The following is a 24,045-nucleotide window of genomic DNA, read 5'->3' on the forward strand; positions in this document are numbered from 1 at the left end:
GTATAGCGCCACGCTGCGGCTTGTTGTGGAGCTTCGCAGTTTAGGTTAAGTTGGTCACGAAGAAGCCTCGGAGCAGTAAATTGATCTGTTTCTCCCTGATTTTCCCATGAATACCTCATAAATTAGTCATCGCGATGCTGTGAAGTGCTGTCAAACGCTTTGGATTGCAAATCTCAGTGTGGCATAATTGGTAAGACGTAATTTGCGTCTGTGAAAAATATTGACTCTCGTCTTTGCTGAAACAAACAAATTTGGCGTCTTTTTAGGGCAATTTCTTATAAACAATAACTTCTCAACAGTATTTCAAGTCTACAGAGTGATTGTGCAGGTACTAAGATGAGCGACAGTTCTTGGAACATTAAGTAAGTGTGGCTGGAAAATGCGCAGACTTTCCTTCACGGTTTTATATCTTTATGCTATAGATTTGGGTGGAATTTTTTCTTATCTACCTGGTTTCTGGCTCTTTTGTCCACCTTTCTATCTTACGTCACATCGTCAAGGTAAACTGGTGACTTTGTGAGAGTCACTCACTGAAGATCCGGACAGTGAGTGGGTCACAAAGGCGCTGCGCTCACAAAGCGCTTTCCGGAAGAGTGCGCCAAAGAGGATCTCCCGAAGGATAGTTTCCCGCCAAAAATCAATAGATTTTATTCATTTCATTTATTTGATAATGCAGATTATCCTTATCATCGGATTACAGAGGATAATAGACTGATTTTCCCACGAATTACGTGTGTGTGTGTGAAATGTTGCGTACACCGCAATTCCCACACTTTATCAACCTTGGTGTTGTTTTCCTTTTAGGAGCCATCAATGGAAATGTATTCAGATTTATGCACGATGGTTTTTACGCACTTCCGATTATGTTATATTCAATTCCCATCAAACTTGAATGAATGAACATGTCCTAAAAAGCACCAGAAAATTTTCCATAGTCTGGGAATTTCTGGTTATTCAGAAGAAGAGGCTGAAAAAGTTGTTTTCTTCTGACTCACTCACCGACTTTAATTGCTCCGCATGCAGTCTCTCAATTCCCTGACACTGAACTTGAGGTTTTTACAACTGATTCCCCACCACTCGGCGGTGCCGTTACTGAAACACGCCCAGCGAAGAGGGCTCGCAAGCTTTGTCTTCGGCGGGCGCGCTTCAGTGCTGGCGAAATGCGCAAGAAGTCACACCACAGGTTCACCAAGAGGTACTCCACTCTCCATTGCAGTGTTCACATCGTGACATGGAACGTGAGCACGCGGTATCCCGAAGGAGTGGCTCTGCACTCACTCCTGGGCCTGAACAGCAACCCGGAATACGATAAGGACTTGCCGGACTTTTACGTAATTGGGTGAGTAGATGAGTTTCTGCGGTTTGTGTGCATTTCTTGTGCTCTCTTTTTTTGGCGGGCAGTGAAATCAGAAGTGAGAATTTCGCGGAAAAGAAGGGGAATTGCTATAAATCAGGACAGACTGATGTCAGTAAACAAATTGCGTAAAGAATGAGAATTGAAAGTGTGAAAATATCACAAATTCCGCAATTAAAAGGCTAATAATCTTCCCTACAAACACCAAAAGAATTGGCTAGAAAAACCTTCAACATGAAAATCCTTTCAGCTTCTAGCAAGGCATCTTAAGATTGTTTCAGGCAAGCTGGAATCCTCTGATGAGCAGTCTAGAGGGCCCTTCCATAAGAATATTGGCTTCATTTCAATTTTACAAATCTCATTAACTTGTATTTCCCTCAGATATGTGGAGTGGTTCAATTTACTATTGATTACGCCACTCTCGTGCGTAATTGTGATGAATGAGAGAGGATGTCTTTTGGAGCAGAGAACGTTGCATGCTCGGCCTTTGCGCCACGTGCCTTGCACAACGCACACTAATGACTTTCTCCCGTGTCGGCAGGTTGCAAGAGGTGAACGCTCAGGTGCAGAACCAGGTCATCGGGTTGTTCCGCGAGGACCACTGGACGCTCAAGTTCAAGGAGATGCTGCGCGAACGGAACTTCGTGGTGGTGAAGACGGAGCAGATGCAAGGGCTTCTGCTGATGGTGTTCACGCGTAAGAAGCATCTTTTGCACTTGCGTGACATCGAGGCGGAGTACACGCGAACGGGTTTGGGTGGGATTTGGGGAAATAAGGGCGCCGTGAGCATCAGGATGAATATTTATGGCTGTTCAACGGTGTTCCTCAACTCCCACTTGGCTGCTCATGATCATATGCTGGACGAACGTGTGGAGGATTACCAAAAGATCGTGCAGGAGCACAAATACCATGTGAAAGCGCGGGAGAGCATCTTCAACCATGAGTGAGAGATTAGATAAGGCGGCAATATATCTGAATTACTGCAATTATGTAATGGTTTTTTTCCAGCTACGTCTTCTGGTTCGGCGATCTCAACTTTCGATTGACTGGCGAAGCCACAACCACTCCGGAGGACATCCGCGAGGAGGTGAAGAAGGACAATCTTGGCGAATTGATCCAGAAGGATCAATTGCAGCTTGTGATGAGCCAAGAGCGCGCCTTCAATGAACTCACAGAGCGCCTTCCGGCCTTTCCGCCTACCTTTAAGTTTGAACCAGGCACGCAGGAATATGACATGAAGTAAGGAGATCCTCTATCTGCGCACTGTATGCCCCTAATGCTCCCTTCTCTTCTCAGGCGCCGTCCAGCATGGTGTGATCGCATCCTTTATCGGGTTTCAGATCGAAAATACAACAATGTGAAGCTGTTTGCAAAGCAAAACTCTTACAAAAGCCACCCTGCCTTTTCCATAAGTGATCATAAGCCAGTTTCCAGTGAGTTTAACATTAAGGTGAGCCTTTAATGATATTGTTTCATGACTTTCTGCTTATATTGCTTAAATTTCTGGCATACAAAAACACTCTAAGCTTGTTCTATCGCTACACTTCTTTTAATTAACATTCTCAGTATTTAGTTTTGACAAAAATAACATTTGATGACACTCTTGCATGATCCATTAACACTGCATGGCCAACATACACGCGAGAAGGTTGTTAAGAAGCCGGCGGAGACGCCTAGAATCGATCCTGACTTGGATTTACTTATCAATTTTGATGCCATTGATGGGCAGATTTTCAGTGATCCTTCAGAGAAGGTGGTGGAATTCGCTCCAATTGACATTTGGACCATTGGCAGAGAGTTCACCGTTAAGTATACACTTCCGGATGGCCTGGACGATGCCGGTAGTGACTGGATCGGGATTTACAATGTAAGATTGGGTAGCAGAAGTCGTATTGCAAAGGTCTGATGGGATTTCTGTGTCTTTCAGTCTGACTTTGGCAGTGTTGAAGAGTACTTGGGCTACGAGTACACCAGCAGACGCAAGGACGAGGAGCAGCGCAGGACATTTTCGCTTACATTCCCGGACACTTTAGATTTGCCCGAAGATCCCACGCAAACATACGTGCTGGTGTACTTCCAGAGCACGGGAACGCGCGGCATCACCGGCCTGGCCGGCATGAGTGATCCCTTCCATGTGGAGCACCGCGCCCCCAGTCCCAGCTTCAATTCTGTCGACTAGGACGGATAAGGGAGAGTCACACCAACCACGAATTTAGTAGGATTGTTCACGCGATTTGCCTATTCAGTCAATTAGAGCAGCATTCACCAGAAAGCTTTCTCTGCCCCTGGTTAAAGGATGGGGTGGACGCTTCCATTTGTGTTGTAAATTTCAGTGTAGATTTTTTATTTTGTAATTTTGGGCTCTTTTGAGACGATATAAAGGATGTTTATGTTATGTTGCAAAATAAGAGAGTTTGCCGTTGGGTTTTAAAATTGGGGTAATTTTGCCGCAGTGTGGCGCTGAATATGTCGGGTATTTTCGGCGATTTTCGGGTGTGATTGAATGCGACGAATGCGACATCAACCCGAGTAGAAGCTCTCTTTTGTGCGGGGCGGCCATTGGGTGTAGACGCGAGGAATATTCCTCTCGCCAAAGCCTCTGAAAATGTGATCTAAAGTGGTGCAAGAGTGGTCAGAACTACTCAGAATCTTCTCAGAAACACGTGAGTTATCAAATGGAATAATTTTCATACTAGAGTTCCCTGTAATTTGTAGAGTATTGCCGACATAACCTTGAAGTGCCACATGTTGGCCAGAAGAGTCTCTTGAGTCCGAGATAGAGTCGCTGGTTTGGACTCCAGAATCCTGCTAGTGCTTTTAACCTCTCGGAGAGAAAGTCCTTCAGATGATACGAACCAGAGCATTTCCCTAAATCGCAGAAATGAAAACGTGTCGATGGAGAAACATTTTCCCTTTCAAAAGCCACGTTTTATTTTATGTCTGCCGGAAGTGATATATTTCATGCGTTTTTCACTCTATTTCAGGGCTTCTGTGGTTCTGGGGAGACTCACTGGGGATATTCCCGACGTCAATTGGGGGAAAATGAGGTAATTTTGTATATTTTATGAGTACGCAAAACTCGTTTCGTGAGTGCTTGGTGACCTACTTAGGCATTCCAACAACGGGTTTTGCAAGATTAAAGGCAATTTTACTATCCCTGGCATTTGTAGCCTCCTCTGAGGGGACATAAATGTGAGACTAGACGGATTGGGACAACTTGCCTGCTCGCTTTTGCTTGTATTTTGTCGGCTACAGCATTTCTGTTTTGTATTTGCAGGTAGAAAAGTGCGCAAAAGAGCTCATGGAGGAGTTTTCAAGGGTCGAAGAGGTAAGAAAATGTAATAAGAACGTCTTAGAATGAAATGAAAAAGCAAGCCGCACTCTGGAACTCTGTGCTCAAACCTGGAGTTATCCTATTTGAACGCTTGCTAGAGAAAGGTTGCTCGCACTATTCCCTATTTATCAGTCAATCAAAGAAATTGATAAACTAGGTGCCCGAGATGAGAGACAATCACGTCAAAAGTAATAACTTTATCTAATGGCCTTCTTATCGCTTTGCAGGCGCTTCGATAACTTCCCTGACGGAGCAAAAGTGACTTGTGGCTGCTGCCAAATGAGGTAATTTATATGGTCAAAAAATACAAAAGAACAGTTCTGCTGACTGAACTGAAATTCTCCATCCATTGCCTATCTTTGAGTGGAGAATTTGTAGGCACTTTCGCGAGTTCAGAGATAATTTCTGCTTTATGCGCTGAATTCTTGCGAAGAAGTCTAGAAAACGGTCACAAAAGCAGAAACAGTTTTTTTTTACATCAAGAACAAAATGATGATTCAAATAGTCTGCAATGTTATTCATTGATGATAACTTGTTTTAAGCCAAAAGGATTCTGAAACATAATCTCATATGTATATGAGAGGAAAGATTTTAGCAGAAAGTAAGGATTCTTTTCTGTTGCAGGCTGAAGGAGGATGTCTGTTGAGTATCGGTGAAGATTCCCGAGAGAAAGACTCATGCAGAGGTGAGGAAAATACTGTTTTTCAATCACTTCGTTAATAATATGTTAATGATGATTCATAGTTCAGTTGAAATTCTGTGATAACAACACACTATTTTGTCTTTCGCTCCTAACTGAAAGAATTTTCTTGAACAAAATTTGTATTTGTTACAAAGTTGTATTAATATGTGCTTTTTCTTCTCTTTTAAAGGCATCTCTGGCGTTTTTTTCTCTGGATATCAAGCTTATGTTGAAGGTAAGAATCAAATCAACGTCTAATTATACTTCTAATTAAAATATGATGATCAATGCATAATTTTTCTGACACCTCGTATGAATATCATTGATTTTCGTTGCACTTTCTGAAGTTGTTTCAACTCAATATATACATTGTTCTATATTGCAAGCTTAAGTTTCACTCCTTTTCTCTCTCTTGCTTCAGAAAATCTCTATGGAAACCATTGGGGAATCAACATTACCTTCAATGCTGAGTATTGATCCAGTGAAAACAGTCTGAAATGGTGAGTTTGTCTCCCAATTTCTCTGAAAAACTCCCTTTTAAGTGTGTATTTCTCTTACATTTGCAGATTCTCTCAAGAACCAAGTCCGATTCTGCGAATAGTTCGCGTCTTTCGGCGGGAAATGGTGCTGTTAAGAAGCGCTCATTGCCGCAGTTCGAAGATTTCCTCCTTAAACGTGATTACACTGGAGCGAAAACTCTGTTGGAGTTCACGAGGCAAAAGGATGGGCCTGTGGATTGGAATCGGGAGTTGTGGTCAGCGTTCTGCTTCTTTCATCTGGGAGACTACAAGAAGGCGCTGGATAAGTATGAAGTTATCCGGAAGGATGGAAAGGCGGCAGTTTCGACCAATGATGTGGATATCAATATTGCCGTTTGTATGTTCTACTTGGGAATGTACGAGGAGTCTTTGAAACTGGTTGAAAACATCCCGAATACTCCACTGAAGCTGAGGATTCTCTTTCATCTGGCCAACAAGGTGGCTGATGAAGACAGATTGATGGAACTCCACGGATCGCTGAGAGATGTGACTGAGGATCAACTTAGTCTGGCCGGAATGCACTATCTGAGGGCGCACTATCAGGAAGCCATTGATATTTACAAGAGGATATTACTGGACAACAAGGATCTCTTGGCTGTCAATGTTTATGTGGCTCTGTGTTACTACAAGTTGGATTACTACGACATCTCTCAGGAGGTGCTGGATTTGTATCTCACGCAGCATCCAGATAGCACAATTGCCATCAATTTGAAGGCCTGCAATCGCTTCAGATTGTACAATGGAAGAGCAGCCGAACAGGAGATCAGAGGCCTCGTGGACAGTGGAAGTTTCGGAGCGGAGCTGCTAAGACACAATCTAGTGGTGTTTGAGGGAGGTGAAGGAGCTTTGCAAGTTCTGCCGGGACTTGTCGATATCATCCCCGAGGCGAGATTGAATCTCGCGATTTACTATCTTCGACGTGGAGACATTCATGAAGCCCATCAGCTGATGAAGGAAGTTCAACCGGCAGTTCCTCATGAGTATATTCTGAAAGGTGTTGTCCATGCCGCCCTCGGGCAATTCATTCACTCCAAAGAACACATCAAGAATGCCCAGCAATGCCTTCATCTTGTCGGTGGTTCAGCTTCAGAATGTGACACAATTCCCGGGCGTCAGGCAATGGCGTCGGCATTCTTCTTGTATTCGCAATTTGAGGAGGTTCTGGTGTATCTGAACTCCATCCGGAGCTACTTTGTCAATGATGACACCTTTAATTTCAACTATGCTCAAGCGAAGGCAGCCACAGGATACTTCAAAGAGGCTGAGGAGTTATTGTTGCAGATCACAGAGCCCGGAATTCGTGGGGAGCACACGTGGTCGATGGTGCTGGCCAGATGTCACATCCAGTGTGGCCACGCTGATCAAGCGTGGAGTTTGTTTGTTACGAAAGATTCAACTCCGGAGGCATTCACACTGCTGCAGCTGATTGGGAACGATTGCTACAGGGCTGGCGAGTTTTGGGTGGCTGCCAAGGCATTTGATATGCTGGAGAAATTGGATCCCAATCCGGAGTATTGGGAGGGAAAGCGTGGCGCCTGTGCTGGTGCAATGCAGGCTATTATTGCAAAGAGGGCGTCAGGAGCTCCTCCTGGTGGGATTAGCGACATTATAGCGCTGCTCCGAGATTCGACGAATTCTCAAGCGGAGGCGATGACAAGGACTATCAGGAGATATGCCAGCTCGATGAAGTAAAAGGGGAGGGTGAGAGAGAGAGAGAGAGATGAAGTGATCTACCATGGCGCATTAGTGGTTCAAAGGAGTGGAGCTGTTCCTCCACTTCAATTCCTACGCCCACCTCCACGCTGGTGAACCACGGACTGCGCAGCTGGGAAAGCAGCTGCGTAGACGAACGGGCGAGGGACCCCGAATCCAAAGGCCGCGAGGATGAATGACTCGAGGGGGCAAAACTTGAGTTGGTGAACAACTGAGGTGGACAAACTCAGTTGGGTGGAGCCTCAGCAGGAGTAAGTATCATGATATCCGTTCCATTGAATGAATGTTCAGAGGAGAACCGTAGTGACTGTGACGAGCGGCGATCTGGCCAGATATCCACCGGTGCGGAGCACTGTCACAAGGCTCTGGCAGGCTATCCAGAGTATAAATGTTCAACGTGACAGACGGCTGCGGGATGCAGCTGCGGCGTTGATTTCTTCTCCATGGGGCAACGACTAGAGCCTGCGGTGACCGTGCGCTGGTTAAGTGATTTTCGGACCAGAACGCTGGTGTAGTTCTTCGGGAAGCTGGTTATCCAGTGCATTCTTCAATTAATTTGCAATGGAGTGGACATGCAACGGACGACAAAACGGGTAGTACGTTGCGTTCCTCACTCTGTCAGCAGGAGATTGTGTATGATGATACTTGCGGCCGCGGGGCGATCGTCCGCTTTCGGGAACCATGACTGGCACAGAATTATAATTCTGGACGACAGGAGACCCGAAAAGCGTGTGTTCCGCCAGCAGGCTGTGTGGTCACACAGCCGCGGCGATGACTTCCGTCACTGGGGACAGCGACTGGAGCCCATGATTATAATTGTGGGAAAGCTCCGATCGCAGGATACCCAGGGCTCCTTTGTGCGAAGTCCTGGAGGACTGACGCGCACTTCGGAACCGCGATGATTTGCTGAGTTCCTACAGAACGTCGCCGGGTCTGTGCTGTATTGTCCGCAGCCGGACCCGCACGTAGATCAAATCCGAAGGCAGCAAAAATGTTGTACTGAAAAAAACTGTCTTGCCGCGGTGGCTTCGTGGAAAAACACCGCGTGAGCGAATTGATTGACCTTGATGTGAGCAATCGCCCAGTATGAGTAGAGAATCCACGTTCCTCCATACTCGGCGGATTGCATGATGACGTCGTCATCCTAAAAGAGCCTTAAAAAAATCCAAAAAAAGAAAAAGAAAAAGAAAACTAAGAAAATGCGCCATGGTAGAAAAAAACACTTTGATGTCAGAAATTCATAAAATTACTGTAATTCGCAATAGAACTGAAGAGAAAATCTTTGTAATTCACTCAAAATTTTGTTAACACACTAGATTCTGGAAATAAACATCAAAACTACACTTTGGAGTTTTTCCTTTTTACATAGAATACCTTGGGTTTCGATTGCTGGAGACATTTTAAAGAGATTAAGGTAAGATTGAAGATTTGAAGGGGAAAAATGCAAAGATTAACTTATTAATTTCCCGAATTCATGTAATCTATTTTCCAAGTCTGCCACTTACCTTTCCTGTCTTATCGTAATTTTTCACTTAGTCTGGCTGAGAAATAAAACTCGTATTGTTCAGTGATAATTTTGTGAATAGATTTATTTGTAGAAATATATTATCATTATCATGGAACTAGTAAAATCATCAAAAATAGCAATGACTAATGATCACCAGTTGTATTATTTTCACCCTCCTGAACAGTCGACTGCCTTCTCAGAGCGTCTGTCCGCATTCTTCTAAAGAATTTAACTAATTACTGATATTTTAGGTATTTAACATGATTTCTCTGTAATACTGACAGACTTTATGAAAATTTATACGGGATTTTTATAAGCATTCTCACTCGATTCATCTACAAATTTGCTTGTTTCTTTTTTATTTTCTTGTCATTATTGTACTGAAGTTGTGTGATTTTCATATAATTCTTTTCATGTATTTTTTTCATTAAATATTCACACTAATTTCTAAGGAAAGAGTCGAAGAAGAGGAAAACCATTCTACGAGGAAAATAATGCGCAGTGATTTCTTTTTTATCTAATATTTTGCATCTTGCACTCTAAATTCTTTGTTTCGCTCTTTATTAATGTTTTTTTTTGTTTTGTTTCAACTACAATGCGAGAGAAGGTAACATTTTAAGTTTTTCGTGCAAGAAATTTGTTTCTTTAGTTGTTTCTATCATTGCTTTTTTGCTTTTAAATATATAAATCTTAATGAACTCCTCTCATCGTAATTTTCATCTTTTCTTCTTTTGATCTGCTGTTCAAACATATCGTCATACAATTCTCTCTTTCTCTCTTGTCGATCTCATTGATCAATTGCATAATTTTCCTACTAAAAGACAATGTTGTTTTTATACACCTTATCGCTCAAAATTAATTGATTATCACAAACAGTTGTAAATTCTCTTGACACACAATTCCCAATCAATCGTCATCCTCCCAACTATCATCGTCGTCATAGAGAGCCTCCCAGCGCCTCGTCACGCGCAGTATTTCAAAGGACGTCGCCTTGTCCGGACCAGAGTACAAAACTACCCCTAATGAGAAGAAAAACCACCCAATCATAAGAAGCCTGTCCACTCTCGCTAAGGCAACACAATCGCACCACTCGCTTGGCAGCCAAACAAAGTCGCACAAGACACCGACACAAATTCACACTTTTCCCATCAACTGACGAACAAAATACGGGGCAATGCCGAGGGGTCAACAACTGAGACGGCTTCTGCATCTGGTGAGTATGCAATTCAGTCTGCCAGGGATTCAACAGCAATTTTTCTTGGCACTCGGATATTTATCTATTTCTCTGTTGAAGGAACCTTTCGCAGCAGTCAGAATTGCACTGAAAATCGTCAGTTTGTGGCAGTGACACTACTGGGATGATAGGAATGATTCACTTGAAGATTGATTGATGTTTTCCATGGAAAGTCGGACTATTTTGGACAGAAATTCGAGTTTAGTTTGGAATCTAGAAAATTTCTGCTTCTTTATAGTATCCAGATCGTGTTTCTGTGCTTAAATCATAATAATGATCAACAGTCATTGTGTTCTTAAAGTCAACTTGGAGTCCAAAGTAGTCCTCATTGGTTTCACAAATCAATTAAAAATGGGGCATAGCTTAGATTCAAAGACAGCCACAATTGCAGGAGGCAAGAAAGTCACTCAATTCCATTCGCAAGCAATGCAGAAGCTCGCCGCAGTCCCCAACGTCCCCAGCTTTGGACAAGGACAGCAACACAACAGGAGGAAAAGGGTGGACAGAGAAGGCGAGCGCACTCTAGTCACTCGTGAGGGCCTCACTGAGATCCTCCGGATTGTATCGCACGGCGCCAGAGGCGACCGTCGGAGCCATCATGAGTTCCTCGCTGCTGATGTGATTCAGTATCTGCGTCTTGGACAGATCATTCATGTAGGCCGGGAAGGCGGGCGGTTCGTTCAAGTCACTCATGCTCACGACATCGAAGATCGACACTCCAGATTGCTTCTCGAAGATGTTATTCTCCGACTTTGACAGCGCCAGCGCCTCACTCTTCAGCATGCACATCGCCTTGGCCGAGGGCAGAGCTTCTGTGCTGATCTCCTTGCGCGGATCCACAGTCACCGGATCCATTTCCAGCTCCGTCACCGACTTCGACATGAGCTCTTCGTCGGCCGGCGTGATGCTCACGTCGGAATAGCTGCAGTTGCCGTCCAGATCGCCTCGGAAGGAGTGCCGGAAGTGCGGGCGCTTCGACCGGTGACTCTTCTTGGCGTGACTGATTCGTCGGATGGCGTACTTGTCCTCAGCAAAGGGGTGACTATGTACAAAGGCCAGGCGCTCGCCCTCACAACAACTATTTACACACATCAACACACTCGCGGGCGCGTTACCTTCGCTCGGCGCCTCCGCAGCTTCGCAATCACCCTGGACAGTCGCCACTGTGCCCTCCGCCCGATCCTTGGCTGCCCCTGAAGCCTTTGCTGCAAACAAAGAGAAATAACATCAGTTTCACATCACAATTTAAGGCATTTGATGAGAGTTCAGTAATAAAAAGACAACTGTTTAGAGTGGATTCAAGAGACAGAATCTTTATTCATCCCTGTGTTTGGTCCTAACCAAATTCAGCAAGTCAAGCTTGAGAGCTTGAACCTCATCGCGAGACAAGCGCCTGAATTCCTCGTCCAGCATGAGATGAAAACCCAAGTTGCTGGGCGTCAGAGTGGGTCTGGCGTTCTGCTCTGCTCTCAGCTCACGAAGAAGCTCCCGGAAAGCCGTCAGCACCTCAGCCAAAGTGTCCATCTTCAGTGTCACTCGGCTGACGGTCTCATCCCTCCGCTGCTGCTCTCCCTGGTCACCCGGATCACTGTCCATTCTCGGCGCAGCACAAACTTGTAGAGAGCTCACACAGAAATCAACCGCTAAGGGCAAAGTTCGGAGTGCGAATGAGTGAAGGACACGAAATTCTCTACCTGGAAAGACACCCTCAACAGTCCCAATTCTCGGAATTCCACCCCGAACAGCTGAGGAAGTTTAAACTCAGGTATAAAGCAGAGAGAAAACATCTGGCATTTAATTCATTCCGAAAATCTTTTCACAAAAATCCATCATAGCAATTTTATTTCCTTTCTTCTTCATTCTTCTTGTTGCGCAAAAACTCCAGCATCTCCCCCTGAATTCTCTCGATTTCGGTGCGAGGGATGTGCCTCAGCTCCTCATCAATTTGATGGTAGAAGTTCAGATTGTTGGGATTCAGGGAAGTCTGCCTGACCCGCAGCGTCATCAGCATAGCGCGAATGTCTCTCATGATATCGTCCACACTAGCGTCGGTCGCATCATCAATCTGCTTGCTCAAAGGAGTCCTCCGTCTGCCATCGGGATGCCTTCCATCGTCATCTGAGGAAGATCCTCCTCCTGGATGACTTGCACGTCCCTCACCAGCAGTTCGTCTACTCATTTTGCCGCAAAACCACTCAGGATTACCAAAGATTTCAACTTTTAGCACGATCTCACCAAAGGTTAAGCACTAAATGATCATCCAGCAGGCACTCAGAGACTGACAAACTCGATTTGCATGGACACAAAAGTACTGAACAAACGGTATCGAAAAACCAGCACTTCATATACACACATTAACCCATTATCGTTTTCTCGATATTTCCTTTATACGCTCTTAGGAATAGTTATAATTCCACTCCCATTTCCCCATGAAAATCAGTCAAAAATGACCAATCAGTAAATAAATTGCGTAAATTTTTAGAAAAACATTTTGTTTCTTTTAATCACTCCCAAAATTTCACCGTATTTCGGAAGTCAGAGTAATACAACATCTCAAGAAAAATCCTTGTGTAAATTCTTTAGGTACTTGACTTCATTTAACTCTTGGCATTGTTTCGATTCACCATCACATAAAGCTAAACAGTATTAAACGGGACTCACCTCTCATGAAGCCCTGCTCATTCTGCGACGGGAGACTCGCCTCGTCCTCCTCCTCATCAGCATCCTCTTCCTCATCATCGCCCTCGGCGTCGATCATGGAATCGTCATCCGCCAGCGAGAGACTATCATGCGGCGATGTTGTGGATAACGCTGTAGTGCTGGAGTAAATCTGGCCAGTGTAGTACTTCTCTGGATTCTCCTCATGCGGCTCACACGGCACAATCCACGAGAAATTGAACATAGTCGTATTGATTTCCTGCGTCAGCCAAGGATCACTCATCAGATGCTTCATTGTGCAGCGTGTCTTCGGATTCTTATCCAGCATTGAGATTAGCAGCGCCTCCAGTCCTGGTGACACTTTGTGCGGCATCACAAGCTCCGAATGCAGCGTCTCCTCGACATCAACAAAGGGATTCTCAAAGAACATTATCACGTACAAGGTTACGCCCAGAGACCACATCTCCAACTCCGGACCGGCGTACTTATTTCCCGCCAAAACCTCCGGACTGCAGTACTCAGTGGTGCCGAAGAAGGTGGAGAACAGTCGGCCCTCTTCCATGAATGTCGCCGATCCGAAGTCAATCAGCTTCACGTGGAAATTGTGATCAATGATAATGTTCTCATCCTTGATGTCACGATGAAGAATCTTCAGGCTGTGCAAGTAATCCACCGCGGCTGCAATTTGTCTGAAGATGAAACATCCCAGCTTCTCATCCATCATCGGCAGTCGGTCGATGAATTCAAACAAATCCATGCCCGAACCGTGTTTCTCCATCACCAACTGGAAGAACTTGTCGTTCTCAAAGATGTCCAGCACTTGCACAATATTGGGATGCTTCACTGTCGTGAGCAGGTACACTTCCATCGGCACTTCGCGCTTCTCATCCGTCGTCACCATGAATTGCGGACAGAGCTTCTCCTTCAGGATGAACTTGGCAATCACCAGTAATCGATCCGAATTCCTGTATGCCATCTTCACATATCCATAAGCACCCTTCCCAATCTGCTTTAGCGTCGTGTAGTGCTTGCTGAACTCCCCGTTAATCTGCTCCTCCTCGCACTGGGACACCAGGGACATGGAATTGGGACGGCTGGTGTTCTGAGCTGCAGTGACCTGAAACAATCGAGAACTCTCTGTTAGATCTACACTGGATTAGAACGATTACACTACACTTTCTCACCTTAATCGCTTGTCCTAGAGAATTCTCAACTGTGCTGGTGACACTGTTGAAAGTCAATGTGAGGTTCTGATGACGCTCCTCTTCGTCATTCAACTCATAATCCGTGTCCGGATCTCTGCAGATCCACACACAGTAAACTTTCCCGCCACACGGAAGTGTCTGACTTGAAATTGTATACAAGATATCGATGATATTCCCGTCACAGTGAATCGCCTCACCCTTGTACTTCCCATCCGTGAACGGCAACTGACTCTTTCTGGTGCCTGATGATCTCCTCACCTCCATAACATTCCTGCTGCTGGGCGGTTGTGGTTTCCTGCCGCCCTGCGACAAGTTATTCAATTCCTCCGGCTGCGATGTGGCACTCAAGTAACTTCTATCTGTTTCATTGACGGGCGTCAGGAGATCCGGATCAGGTGGTGGCACAACAGGAGCACAATTCAATTCCTTCGCGAAGCCCATACACTCGGCATTTATCAAACTATTCACCGTATTGGCCACATTCTTGTTATTCTCATAATTCTCCGCTGCCAGCACATGATCAGACACAGATTTGGCTATCACAGCCACATTTGAGGCCTCCAAATCCGATCGTGTGTCACTAGACAATGATTTGAGATTGCTCATGTCATCAGAAAGTTCAGAGATTGCCGAGCAGCTCACTTTGGACGACGTAAAGTCCAGACAAACCTTGCCAGCGTCAGCAGAATTGGACATAGTGTCCGTTCTGTCCACGTAAACCGGATCAGTTTCTGTCTCTGACTCCTCATTGCCCAGCGAAGAGATTGTGGCATTCCTACTTCGATTATATCCCACATACTCGAGTTCCTGGCCAAAGTTGGGAACGATCTTCGTGATATGCTGCCCCAGAATCTTGCTCTGAGCATAGCCGAACATCAGCATGGAGAAGTGATGGTTGCAGGATTCGATCACGCCTGTTTCTTCAATCACCATCAGACCGCTGAGATTGGTGAACACCCAAATGGTGACTGTGAAGAGCGGTGGGGTAGCTTCCTCCTCTTCACTGGCCTCCTGGCGCGTAATCATGAGACAGAGCGGAAAGGAGATTCCATCGTACGTTCTACCAGTGGCTTTCTGCTTTCTCACATGCTTCGGAATGGCTCCAGTGCTCTCCGGATCGGGCAAATGAATGGCTGGGATGAGACTAGTAACGTCCATCCCTTTAAATTGATCCGCCGTGTCGAGTTGAAACAGTAAGAGTGCCTCATAGTCTCCAGATATTATAAATCCTGTTCTGTCAATCACCAATTCAGCCACCCGACGCTCCACCGGTTCCGCCACGGCCAGACATCTGCCCTCCGAGTCAATCTGCCGAATCCACAGGCTGACAGCAATCGGCGTGCCGCCCTTCGTATTCATCTCAACCACTTTCCCACTCAACAGCACCATCGTTCCATCCTCGCTATTCAGCTGTCCTTCCGCCAGCGCGGACACATGCTGCTTGTTCTTGTTGGCCAGCAGCGTCCCAAATTGCATCTCACACAGCTCTCTCGAACTGTAGCCCAGCAGCTGACAAGCATTGTTATTCACAATCAGGATCTGAGATGTCTTCGAGTCAATGGTGAAGACCGCCTTGTTGGGATTGATCTCAGACTTTGGGATGCGCATCAGTGATTCCGAGGCAGCGGAAGCCACCAGCGAGCCACTGGTGAAGGGGCTGCCCGTGCTGCCGGGCGTGAAGCATCCCTTCGCCCTCCTAGCTGTGAAGCGCACCCCATTGGCACCGTCAACGCGGATCTTCTCCATGCTGAGACGCTTCTGGCGCCAATGAAGCAATCTTCTCACATTCGCCCGACCATCGGAACACTCAGACACTCGTCCAGGAACACTTTGTGGATACTCAAAGGACAGCCGACACTTCTGACGAGGAGTGCGAAATCTGTAAGCAAAAGAAAGCGAAAACCTGAGAACAGCACACCAAATACAACGTGAATATTTCATAGAGAAAACGGATTATATTTTCCGTTTAAGCGACAAAACACTCTCATAATTAATTCACATGACGACAAAATCGGATTTGGCAGAAAAACACCCAGTTTCCCAATGGAAAACGCTTCACTTGAGGGTCTCTGAACTCCACACTTTCTGAGCGTCGTCGTATAGAGCAGAAATATTTAGAAACGACCCATTTCATAATTTGTCTAACATGTTTTAATGGGTGGGTAAATTAAAGAGTTGCGTATATTTTTGCTGTCTCTTGGGACTTTTCACTTAATTATTCATGATTTTTCCTCCGTTTCAAAACGCTCTTTCTGGCATTTATAGTGTGTTATTTTGCCCCAACAAAAACGCACAGGTTTAGAGGAGATTGGAGTTATTATGAACAGGTGTGGGTGGATAACAAAATGTTCTATGAGGGTTTTATGTCTTCTCTGAACACCATTGGAGGAACATTGTATTTTTATAGTTACACTCTTCGTATTATTCAGGCTTTGAATGAACCTTTTTGTGATATTTTGTAGCACATCTCTTTTACGAGAAATTTATATGTCAAAAAGAAAACATCTAAATTGCTCCAATGTTCCCTAAATTCACGAATTTCACTCAGTCGCAATTGAAAGTGCTTCACGCAATGCCTTTTTATGTGTTTACGCCCCTGAAATTGCCCCCATCGAGCGCTCCTTTCTCAGGCTAATTGTAAAAAAGCGAAACATAACAACAATGATGACCCTTGAAGTGGAAGTCTCTCTGAATAAATAAAGTGAGAGTGACTGGAGCAGAAAAAAGAACCTTGAGGATGATAAAATGCAGAATGAAAGGAGTGGTTAATTTTAGTCCTCGTCACACGTGCCACTCTCTTTCTTTTTATCCCCACATTGTGATAGCGCGAATAGGTGGACAGAATTGGCTGAAAAGACATTCTGTTGCCGCAGGCCGCGCGAAGAGAAGCGATAAATTTCAATTTCACCAAATGTTAACGGATCATAAATTTCACCAAAGAAACAACAACATACTTTCTTCATGCCAAAAATCGTCAATGAAGCCAATTAACATCGTTGTCTCTAATCTGTGGACGAATTAATCTTCATGCAAATGACTCGGTGAGGATCGATATACAGCCGCTCGAGTGAGAGAGAGAGCAGTGGAGTGAATTAATTTCCTCAGCGCCCCAAAACAACCACTTTGGGGCACTTTTCCTGCGTATGGCAAATGAATAATGCAAATGATATGCCTTTAGGAGGGAATCGCAAAAACCCACCCATTTCAATTTGCTATTGATTTTCACGCAGGAGCGAAGCCTCAAGTTCAGGCTCGTGGGAGTTGAGATTTCTTATTCACCAGTGCAAATTTTCCACATGAATTTCCTCCAAGAACACATTTTCAGGGTGATTTCGGTGAATTATAGCATTTCTGACTGGCATTTGCCAAGAAATTTCCAACAAAACTACCTTGATAGTTTTCCAATGATTTTTCTCCGTTCCACAATATTCTCCTTTTTCTCCTACACCGCGGGAATACGCGTGAAAATGGGACAAGTCCGTTTCGCACACACAGAAGTGCGGATTTGTCACTCGCGCACCAGAAATAGATAAAGAGCAACGATTTCAGCCAAATCACTCTCGTGACTTTACGAGCAACAGATAAAAGAGCGCTTCTGGGAAATGCTAGAGCGCGAGAAATCAATCACTTGAGCGGCACAGACATTCGGGTGCCGCTGCGGAATCCTCACACTTTGTAGGCGGGTGGAGGCAATCGATAGAACGTCTCCGGAGGACAAACAAGACACCGCTCCCGACAGCAACTCAACTCGAAATGATTCATCAAGCCCAACTCTCTCTCTCGCTCTGTGTATATGAGGAAGGGGGGCGCCTCTTAACGGGCTCGCGATGGCCGGAGTGACGATATAAAATCTATTTCTATTATTATCTCCCTCACACGGAGAAGCTTTACTGGCCACTTATCCGCTTTTCACCTGCTTTATCGCCCCATTATTTGTCTAGCGCAGACAGCGAGTTGAGAACGTGGATATCAATATATTCTATACCTGTAATCCTGAATGGGGGAGATGTACAAATTCCTCCTCAGGCGTTGGGATTCGTCCGGAAACTTCGGGAATCGCTGCAAAAGCCACAGGAAAGAAACTTTAATGCCTTGTCAGGCAAATGGAGGCGCGCCTTTAACTCACCGACTTTGGAGTGCTTGACACATCAAAGGACTCCCTCGACACTATGTCGAAGTGGGTCTCGCGTTCCGGAGACTCCCAGAATCTGCAACGAACAGTAAAGTGCCCATGAAAACACCACCGATCTTAGGCACACCAGGAAAACACAAAATTTTCACGATTATTGTGTGAAGAGTGTCAAAAGAGATTGTTTTATTTTGCACAATACTATCGCAATGTAGGAAAATCGATTTTCACAAAGGAGTTTGCGCAAAGAACACATCGGAAAATGAGTTGTTTTGTAAACATAAGAGGCATAACCTCAAACCAATAGGCAAAGGATATCAGCCCAAAACCACTGAAGAATGTCGTTTTAACAGAATGTCTTACTCACCCACTCATCGTGGAGGGATTAACAGGAAAATATTATGAAAAATCACGGGAGAAACAGAGAAATTTTGGAGCAAAACAAGCGGACAAATTATCACAGGAAAAATTCAGCGCCATATGAAACTGCTCGAAAAAAGCGCCCAAAAGTGTTATACAAATGGCGGCAATGTCAGTCTTTGTCAGTTTGCTGTTGTGATTGTTTGCCCAGGTTATTAAAAACGAAGAAATCCCTGTGAAATCATGCTTAATTGCTGCGAAAGTGCATGAGAAGGTGAAATAAGGGGGTTTTGCTTCGTCTGGGGCTGTCTGGCATGAATTTTAAGCAGAGCAAGACTAAAAATTCATCCATGTAAGTATTCTAACCCAGGAACAACATTAAAAATATTCCGTACATCACCGAATTTCGCCCCTTTTCTCACTTTTTCTGCCTCTTTTCTTTCTATTTCGTGAAATATATTGCACAATTATCACCAAAAAGTTTTTGTCGTGGTGCTAATTAGATTTGCCAGTGGTTTTAATTCACACACAATTCGGTTCAGTGACTCAGTTTTGTAGTCCGGGAGTGAAACTTTCTGCATCAAGTCACACTATATTTTCCAGTTCTACCTTGATATGCCTTTATTGTTCTGTTATCACATAAAATAATTTGCATTTCACTTTATATTGATTTGTGTTTAATTTGGGATTTTGTTTCTTTCCATTATGTCTTGTTTATGGCTTATTTCACGTGCTGAAAATGCTTTTGATACGATTACAAAGGCACAAAGAAACACGAGACTCATCTGATAACTCGCCCGATACCAATTCAAACACTGTTGATAACAATGACATCGCTAGAGCTGAGTAAGTATGAAGGAGAATGTCCTTTTCAGGCCGTGTTACATCACAATTGGATGCTAATAAGATACCTTTTGTGCGGTCGTTTCAGGCGAAAATCAGTCGAGGATCTCCTGGCGGGCTCTCAAGATGTTCTGGGCAACAGCATTAGTCAGGCAATCTCATTCACCAGCGGCACAGTTCTTCAGGCATCGCCACTGTTGCGCAGACGAAGTCCCAGTCCCTCTTCCACGGACGGCAAGAGCACTTCGTCGAAGGAGCACTCCAAGAGTGAAACGCACTTGAGCGTCCCAGCACCACTGGAGCGTCCTTCGGACAGCGGCGAAGAGGTCAGGCTGCGACATCCCGAGGAGAAGCAGAATCTCAACGAAGGAACACCGCTGAATCGATCGGCCTCGCAGGAAATCGAACGGCCCAAGAGCACATCGAAAGTGTCTGAAAGAGCGAAAAAGAAATCCTGGTACAGTGTCTTGTATCCCACGTACAAATCCCGATCTGAGGACTTCAAGAAGCTCTTCAAGGGAGTGCCAGATGATGAACGTCTTGTTGTCGGTGAGCCAGAAACAATGCTTAGAATTCTAAATATCACTTCCCGTAAAGTTTGACCTTTCGTGAGCTCATCAATATGAAATTATAATTTCTATAATATCGATTCCACTGTCCTCAGATTACTCGTGTGCTCTGCAGAAAGACATTTTAGTCCACGGTCGATTGTACGTGTCACAGAACTTCCTCTGCTTCTACGCCAACATTTTTCGCTGGGAAACATCATTGTCCATCAAGTGGAAGGATGTGACATCCATCACGAAGGAGAAGACCGCCCGCGTGATACCAAATGCGATTCTCGTGTGCACAGATAGTGATAAGCATTTTCTCACGTCCTTCGCGACGCGCGATAAGGCGTATTTGATGCTCTTCCGCGTGTGGCAAAATGCCCTCATGGACAAGCAGATGCAGCCACAGGAGATGTGGCAATGGGTGAGTTGTGCACTTGTCCTCCACAAGTCTACAATTAACTATCGACTGGGTATTTTCAGGTGCACAATTGCTATGGTGACGAACTTGGATTAACGAGTGACGATGAGGATTATATTGATCCATACGAAGATCGTGACTATCCGAAAGGAAATCAGCAAATGGACAAATTGAAAATATCTACAGACAGTATTTCTGAGGTATGTGATCAGTCAAAGAGCGCAGTAGCGCAAAATCAATAAGTTAAGTGGGGAAAAGTGTGAATCGTGGAAAGTGTTGACCTCAATTGTAGTACAGAAGTAAAGATCAAGACTACAACATCTTGATGAAAATGTGAATGAATGAATCTTGTGTAGTTCCATTTTGTAAAAGTGCAAGTTATCCAAAGCTTTTAACTCCTTCTCTGTTTTTTCATTAGATAGCATATTTATGTAGCCATATTATGTGTTTGCATTTTTTGTAAATATCGACAGCAACAAAAATCGTATGATTGTATAAGATCTTATAGGGCTATAAGATTATGAAGATCAGCGCCTATTGAAGAGTTTTGCAGATATTTTCAATACTTCGGTTATTTGTGAGAGAAAATGTGACTTCATATCTGTGAATTTATGCACGTGTAATCGTGGCTGTAACCAAAATAACATGAGGATGCGATTAAATTCGCGACGTTCAACGCTTTGTTGACAACAACCGAATTTCAGAGAATTTTTCGTGTTAATTATTATGTCTTTGAAAATGACATAACGTAAAATCAAGCCATAAGTTCGACGAACTATTTTGCTATAAATCCAAAGTCTGCGTAGAGTTCTTTAAGATGAAGATAATGTTTTTTTTTTTTTTTGATTATCCAACCTCAGTATTTAAATAGTCTAAAAGATCTTTGCTCGGTCGCTGTTTGTCACTGTTATTGTGTAAAATAAGGTCTGACAAAATACTGCGAAAGGAAGCCAAGCTCCCATAAACTAGGCTAGACACTTCGCTTATCACAATTTTCGGCTGATGTGAGGGGGAATTTTGAAATTAATCACTGGGCATGAGGACTGTGTGATAAGATAACTAGACTGGGCTGATCGTTACATACTTGAAATCGAGGGGTTTGTCGTTGTCCATACAAAATTTTCCTGCTTTCCTCCAACTGCTCTATGTAATTAATTGTGAATCATCACCCCTCGAACTGATAGTAAATTAACGGTGTGTGTGTGTGTATGTCTTTTGTGTTTTTCGACACCCAAAAGGAACAGAGTAATCCAGAGAGTGATATGATGGCATCTATCAATAATCAGACGTCGAGTGATCCAGCTGCGACGGGTGAAATGCCATCGAAGGGCGAGAGCAGTTCCACAGGTGGTCAGAAGAGATTGCAGAAAGGCTCGCGAAGAAGTGAAGAGACTGCCAATAAGCACATTCCAACGGACATGTCCGACACCAGTGATTCCGAGCAAGATAAAAATATGGAGTGAGTCTATCTTTACTATAATTCTCTGCCTTATGAGCTTCTCAGCTAAAGAATCTTTCTTACTAGCCTCATTGGACAACCAGAATGCACATCAATGCATGAGGGACGACAGATGATTCACACAATCCTCCCAATAAATGTGGACATTCTCTTCAATCTGTTATTCTCCAAGTCAAAATTCCTCGAGAACTTCCACGAGGGTCGCAAGACGACTAATATGGTGCACGGTGACTGGATGACGAATGAAGATGGACTGAAGCAGCGTACAGTGACGCTCACGGTGGCTTTGGCACAGCCTGTAGGTCCCAAGAGTACTGATGTGACTGAAGTGCAGACTCTGCGTGAATGCTCACAGCCTGGACAGCTTTATTCCGTGGACATTCACTCATCCAACGCTGGGATTCCCTATGCAGACAGTTTCTACGCTACAATGCATTATTGCCTCGTGCGCACAGTGGATGACCACACCATGTTCTCTGTGCATGCACAGATCAAATACAAGAAGTCCGTGTGGGGCTTCGTGAAGGGATTTATTGAGAAGAATACGTGGAATGGACTGGAGGATTTCTACACGGCACTTGTGAGAGCTTTGCAGAATGAGTATTGCATTCCACCGGCCAAGGCGAAGGGCAGAAGACCGCGTCGTGGTAAATAGACTCCCGCAGGCCACGCAGGCTTGTACATTCTCTGTGATATGATAATCTAACACACCCATTGATTCCCGATTGCAGGCAATTCATCCTTACAGAGGCCCACTGAGGAGCCATCGAAGACTAAACAGGTGCCGTTTACGGCGAAAATCGCTGTAACAACAGATCAAGTGGCAACGCGGCAGATCAAGTACGAATCGCTGTCGTGGTTCGTAATTATCCTGCTGGTAACACTGATTCTACTCAATGTGATACTCTATCTAAAACTGTGGGACTTGGAGACGCGTGAGGCGGGAAGACATCGCTATCCTGACTTTCTTCAACTCAAGTAAGAATAAAAGATTGATGGTGAATCGCAAGAACTGATCAAACATCCCTTTTTGTTTCCAGAGATCCTCCCAAAACACACGATGACTGGATCAAACTGATGCAACAACAAGAGGCTTTGCATTCTGCGGAGATGGTGAAATGGCAGAAAGTTCTGCAGATTGCGGTGGAACTGCTGAAGAAAGTGAGTGTGGTGTGTGAGAAAATAGTGACAAATGCAACAGTTCTTCTCCAAAACAGTGCAATGGCCAAAGATGAGTTATAGGAAATCATTGCAAACAATGTTTTCTTCATGAAACCAGAACTGTTTAATGTAGTGTGATTGATATCGGCATGTAAATTATACATATTATTTTTTTTGCTAAACAAAGCAAGTTAGTTGAAAAATCTCGTGTGTTGTGATGATGTGAAACACCAAAAAGGGCTGCACAGAGTATATAAAAATATTGCGGTGAAGTATATTGTATTCATCATGAGGATTCCATTTGGTTTATTGTATTTATTATTTGTAATACTTTATAGAAGAGAAAGAAAATCTAACAAATCAGCCTTCTATTGACACATAAATGCTTAACCTTTTAGTATCACGAATTGTTGGAAGTGCTAATAGATTTATAGGTATAAAATGAATCGGTATAAAGATGGTATTCCAATTCCATAAGATATTTTTTCCCCTTTTAGTTGTAAATATAGAGAAAACATTGTTGAAGATCTGAGGGTGTTTGAAGAAAGAGTGTCAATGAAGAAATGCATTTCAATAAAAGTTATCTCATTCATGTCCTCACGCCATCTCCCAGTTGAAGAGCATTGTTTTAATTCCTAGTCAAATTGGTTTCTTTCACTTTTTTCGTATTATATCACTTTTTGTCATATAATCTGCGCGAATTTGGAGCTTAGGAGGTATTTTTCATAGCAAATAAAAAACAGGAATTTCACAAACGGGCAGAGAAATATCAGATATGCGATTGAAATCTTCCTTCCGGATGAGTTATTGCCACAGTACATATTAGCCCTGATAAGCAGACAAACATCAACTCGCTGTGTGCTTTGTATTTACACAAAGTCAAAGTTTTCGGCCG

The 24,045-nt window shown here is 44.2% G+C and overlaps 4 protein-coding genes and 1 non-coding gene across 9 annotated transcripts; 4 read left to right on the top strand and 1 right to left on the bottom strand.

Annotated features, from left to right (window-relative positions):
* The first annotated feature begins 10 nt into the window (after positions 1-10).
* On the top strand, positions 11-3,775 carry LOC132260563 (phosphatidylinositol 4,5-bisphosphate 5-phosphatase A). Of its 2 annotated transcripts, none has more exons than XM_059758772.1 (8): positions 11-190; positions 267-362; positions 1,217-1,339; positions 1,896-2,297; positions 2,363-2,593; positions 2,651-2,804; positions 3,084-3,221; positions 3,282-3,775. In XM_059758772.1, the coding sequence occupies exons 2-8, from the start codon at positions 337-339 to the stop codon at positions 3,531-3,533; spliced, it is 1,326 nt and encodes a 441-aa protein (XP_059614755.1). In that variant the 5' UTR covers positions 11-190; positions 267-336; the 3' UTR covers positions 3,534-3,775. The 2 variants fall into 2 exon arrangements, with proteins under 2 accessions (XP_059614755.1, XP_059614756.1); XM_059758773.1 differs by having other exon boundaries at positions 12-190; positions 267-328.
* A 96-nt stretch (positions 3,776-3,871) lies between these two features.
* LOC132260562 (intraflagellar transport protein 56) lies at positions 3,872-8,965 on the top strand. The gene is made up of 8 exons (XM_059758771.1): positions 3,872-4,017; positions 4,339-4,401; positions 4,632-4,682; positions 4,916-4,972; positions 5,313-5,373; positions 5,561-5,605; positions 5,792-5,870; positions 5,937-8,965. The coding sequence occupies exons 7-8, from the start codon at positions 5,868-5,870 to the stop codon at positions 7,599-7,601; spliced, it is 1,668 nt and encodes a 555-aa protein (XP_059614754.1). The 5' UTR covers positions 3,872-4,017; positions 4,339-4,401; positions 4,632-4,682; positions 4,916-4,972; positions 5,313-5,373; positions 5,561-5,605; positions 5,792-5,867; the 3' UTR covers positions 7,602-8,965.
* On the top strand, positions 5,410-5,495 carry LOC132261350 (small nucleolar RNA snR60/Z15/Z230/Z193/J17). Its single transcript, XR_009468418.1, has one exon. It is a non-coding gene; the product is annotated as a small nucleolar RNA snR60/Z15/Z230/Z193/J17 (small nucleolar RNA).
* Positions 8,966-9,634: 669 nt separating the features above from the next.
* LOC132260561 (PAS domain-containing serine/threonine-protein kinase) lies at positions 9,635-18,839 on the bottom strand. Its single transcript, XM_059758770.1, has 7 exons — positions 18,723-18,839; positions 18,353-18,434; positions 18,212-18,285; positions 14,206-16,105; positions 13,025-14,138; positions 11,479-11,568; positions 9,635-10,148 (listed from the first exon to the last, which is right to left on the bottom strand). The coding sequence occupies exons 1-7, from the start codon at positions 18,728-18,730 to the stop codon at positions 10,036-10,038; spliced, it is 3,381 nt and encodes a 1,126-aa protein (XP_059614753.1). The 5' UTR covers positions 18,731-18,839; the 3' UTR covers positions 9,635-10,035.
* Positions 18,840-18,900: 61 nt separating this feature from the next.
* Positions 18,901-23,758, top strand: LOC132259935 (protein Aster-B-like). Of its 4 annotated transcripts, none has more exons than XM_059757768.1 (9): positions 18,901-19,067; positions 19,478-19,561; positions 19,647-20,107; positions 20,223-20,533; positions 20,593-20,730; positions 21,769-21,989; positions 22,056-22,636; positions 22,721-22,967; positions 23,030-23,758. In XM_059757768.1, exons 1-9 carry the CDS (start codon positions 19,030-19,032, stop codon positions 23,229-23,231), a joined length of 2,283 nt encoding a protein of 760 aa, XP_059613751.1. In that variant the 5' UTR covers positions 18,901-19,029; the 3' UTR covers positions 23,232-23,758. The 4 variants fall into 4 exon arrangements, with proteins under 4 accessions (XP_059613751.1, XP_059613752.1, XP_059613753.1 ...); XM_059757769.1 differs by having other exon boundaries at positions 21,775-21,989; XM_059757770.1 differs by having other exon boundaries at positions 21,817-21,989.
* The last annotated feature ends 287 nt before the right edge of the window (positions 23,759-24,045 follow it).

This window comes from Phlebotomus argentipes, unplaced genomic scaffold, assembly GCF_947086385.1.
Source record: "Phlebotomus argentipes unplaced genomic scaffold, Phlebotomus argentipes genome assembly scaffold_18, whole genome shotgun sequence".
NCBI lineage: Eukaryota > Metazoa > Arthropoda > Insecta > Diptera > Psychodidae > Phlebotomus > Phlebotomus argentipes.

Excerpts from the sequence above, each read along its gene's own strand:
- LOC132260561 (XM_059758770.1), bottom strand. Across the intron at positions 16,106-18,211 it reads TCCCCCATTCAGGATTACAG|ATTTCGCACTCCTCGTCAGA; the intron begins GTATAGAATATA and ends TTTTGCTTACAG. Across the intron at positions 14,139-14,205 it reads CTCTAGGACAAGCGATTAAG|GTCACTGCAGCTCAGAACAC; the intron begins GTGAGAAAGTGT and ends CGATTGTTTCAG.
- LOC132259935 (XM_059757768.1), top strand. The coding sequence starts at position 19,030 with ATGAATTTTAAGCAGAGCAAGACTAAAAATTCATCCAT. Across the intron at positions 19,562-19,646 it reads AATGACATCGCTAGAGCTGA|GCGAAAATCAGTCGAGGATC; the intron begins GTAAGTATGAAG and ends CGGTCGTTTCAG. Across the intron at positions 20,534-20,592 it reads CACAGGAGATGTGGCAATGG|GTGCACAATTGCTATGGTGA; the intron begins GTGAGTTGTGCA and ends GGGTATTTTCAG.
- LOC132260563 (XM_059758772.1), top strand. The coding sequence starts at position 337 with ATGAGCGACAGTTCTTGGAACATTAA. Across the intron at positions 2,594-2,650 it reads ACGCAGGAATATGACATGAA|GCGCCGTCCAGCATGGTGTG; the intron begins GTAAGGAGATCC and ends TTCTCTTCTCAG. Across the intron at positions 3,222-3,281 it reads ACTGGATCGGGATTTACAAT|TCTGACTTTGGCAGTGTTGA; the intron begins GTAAGATTGGGT and ends TGTGTCTTTCAG.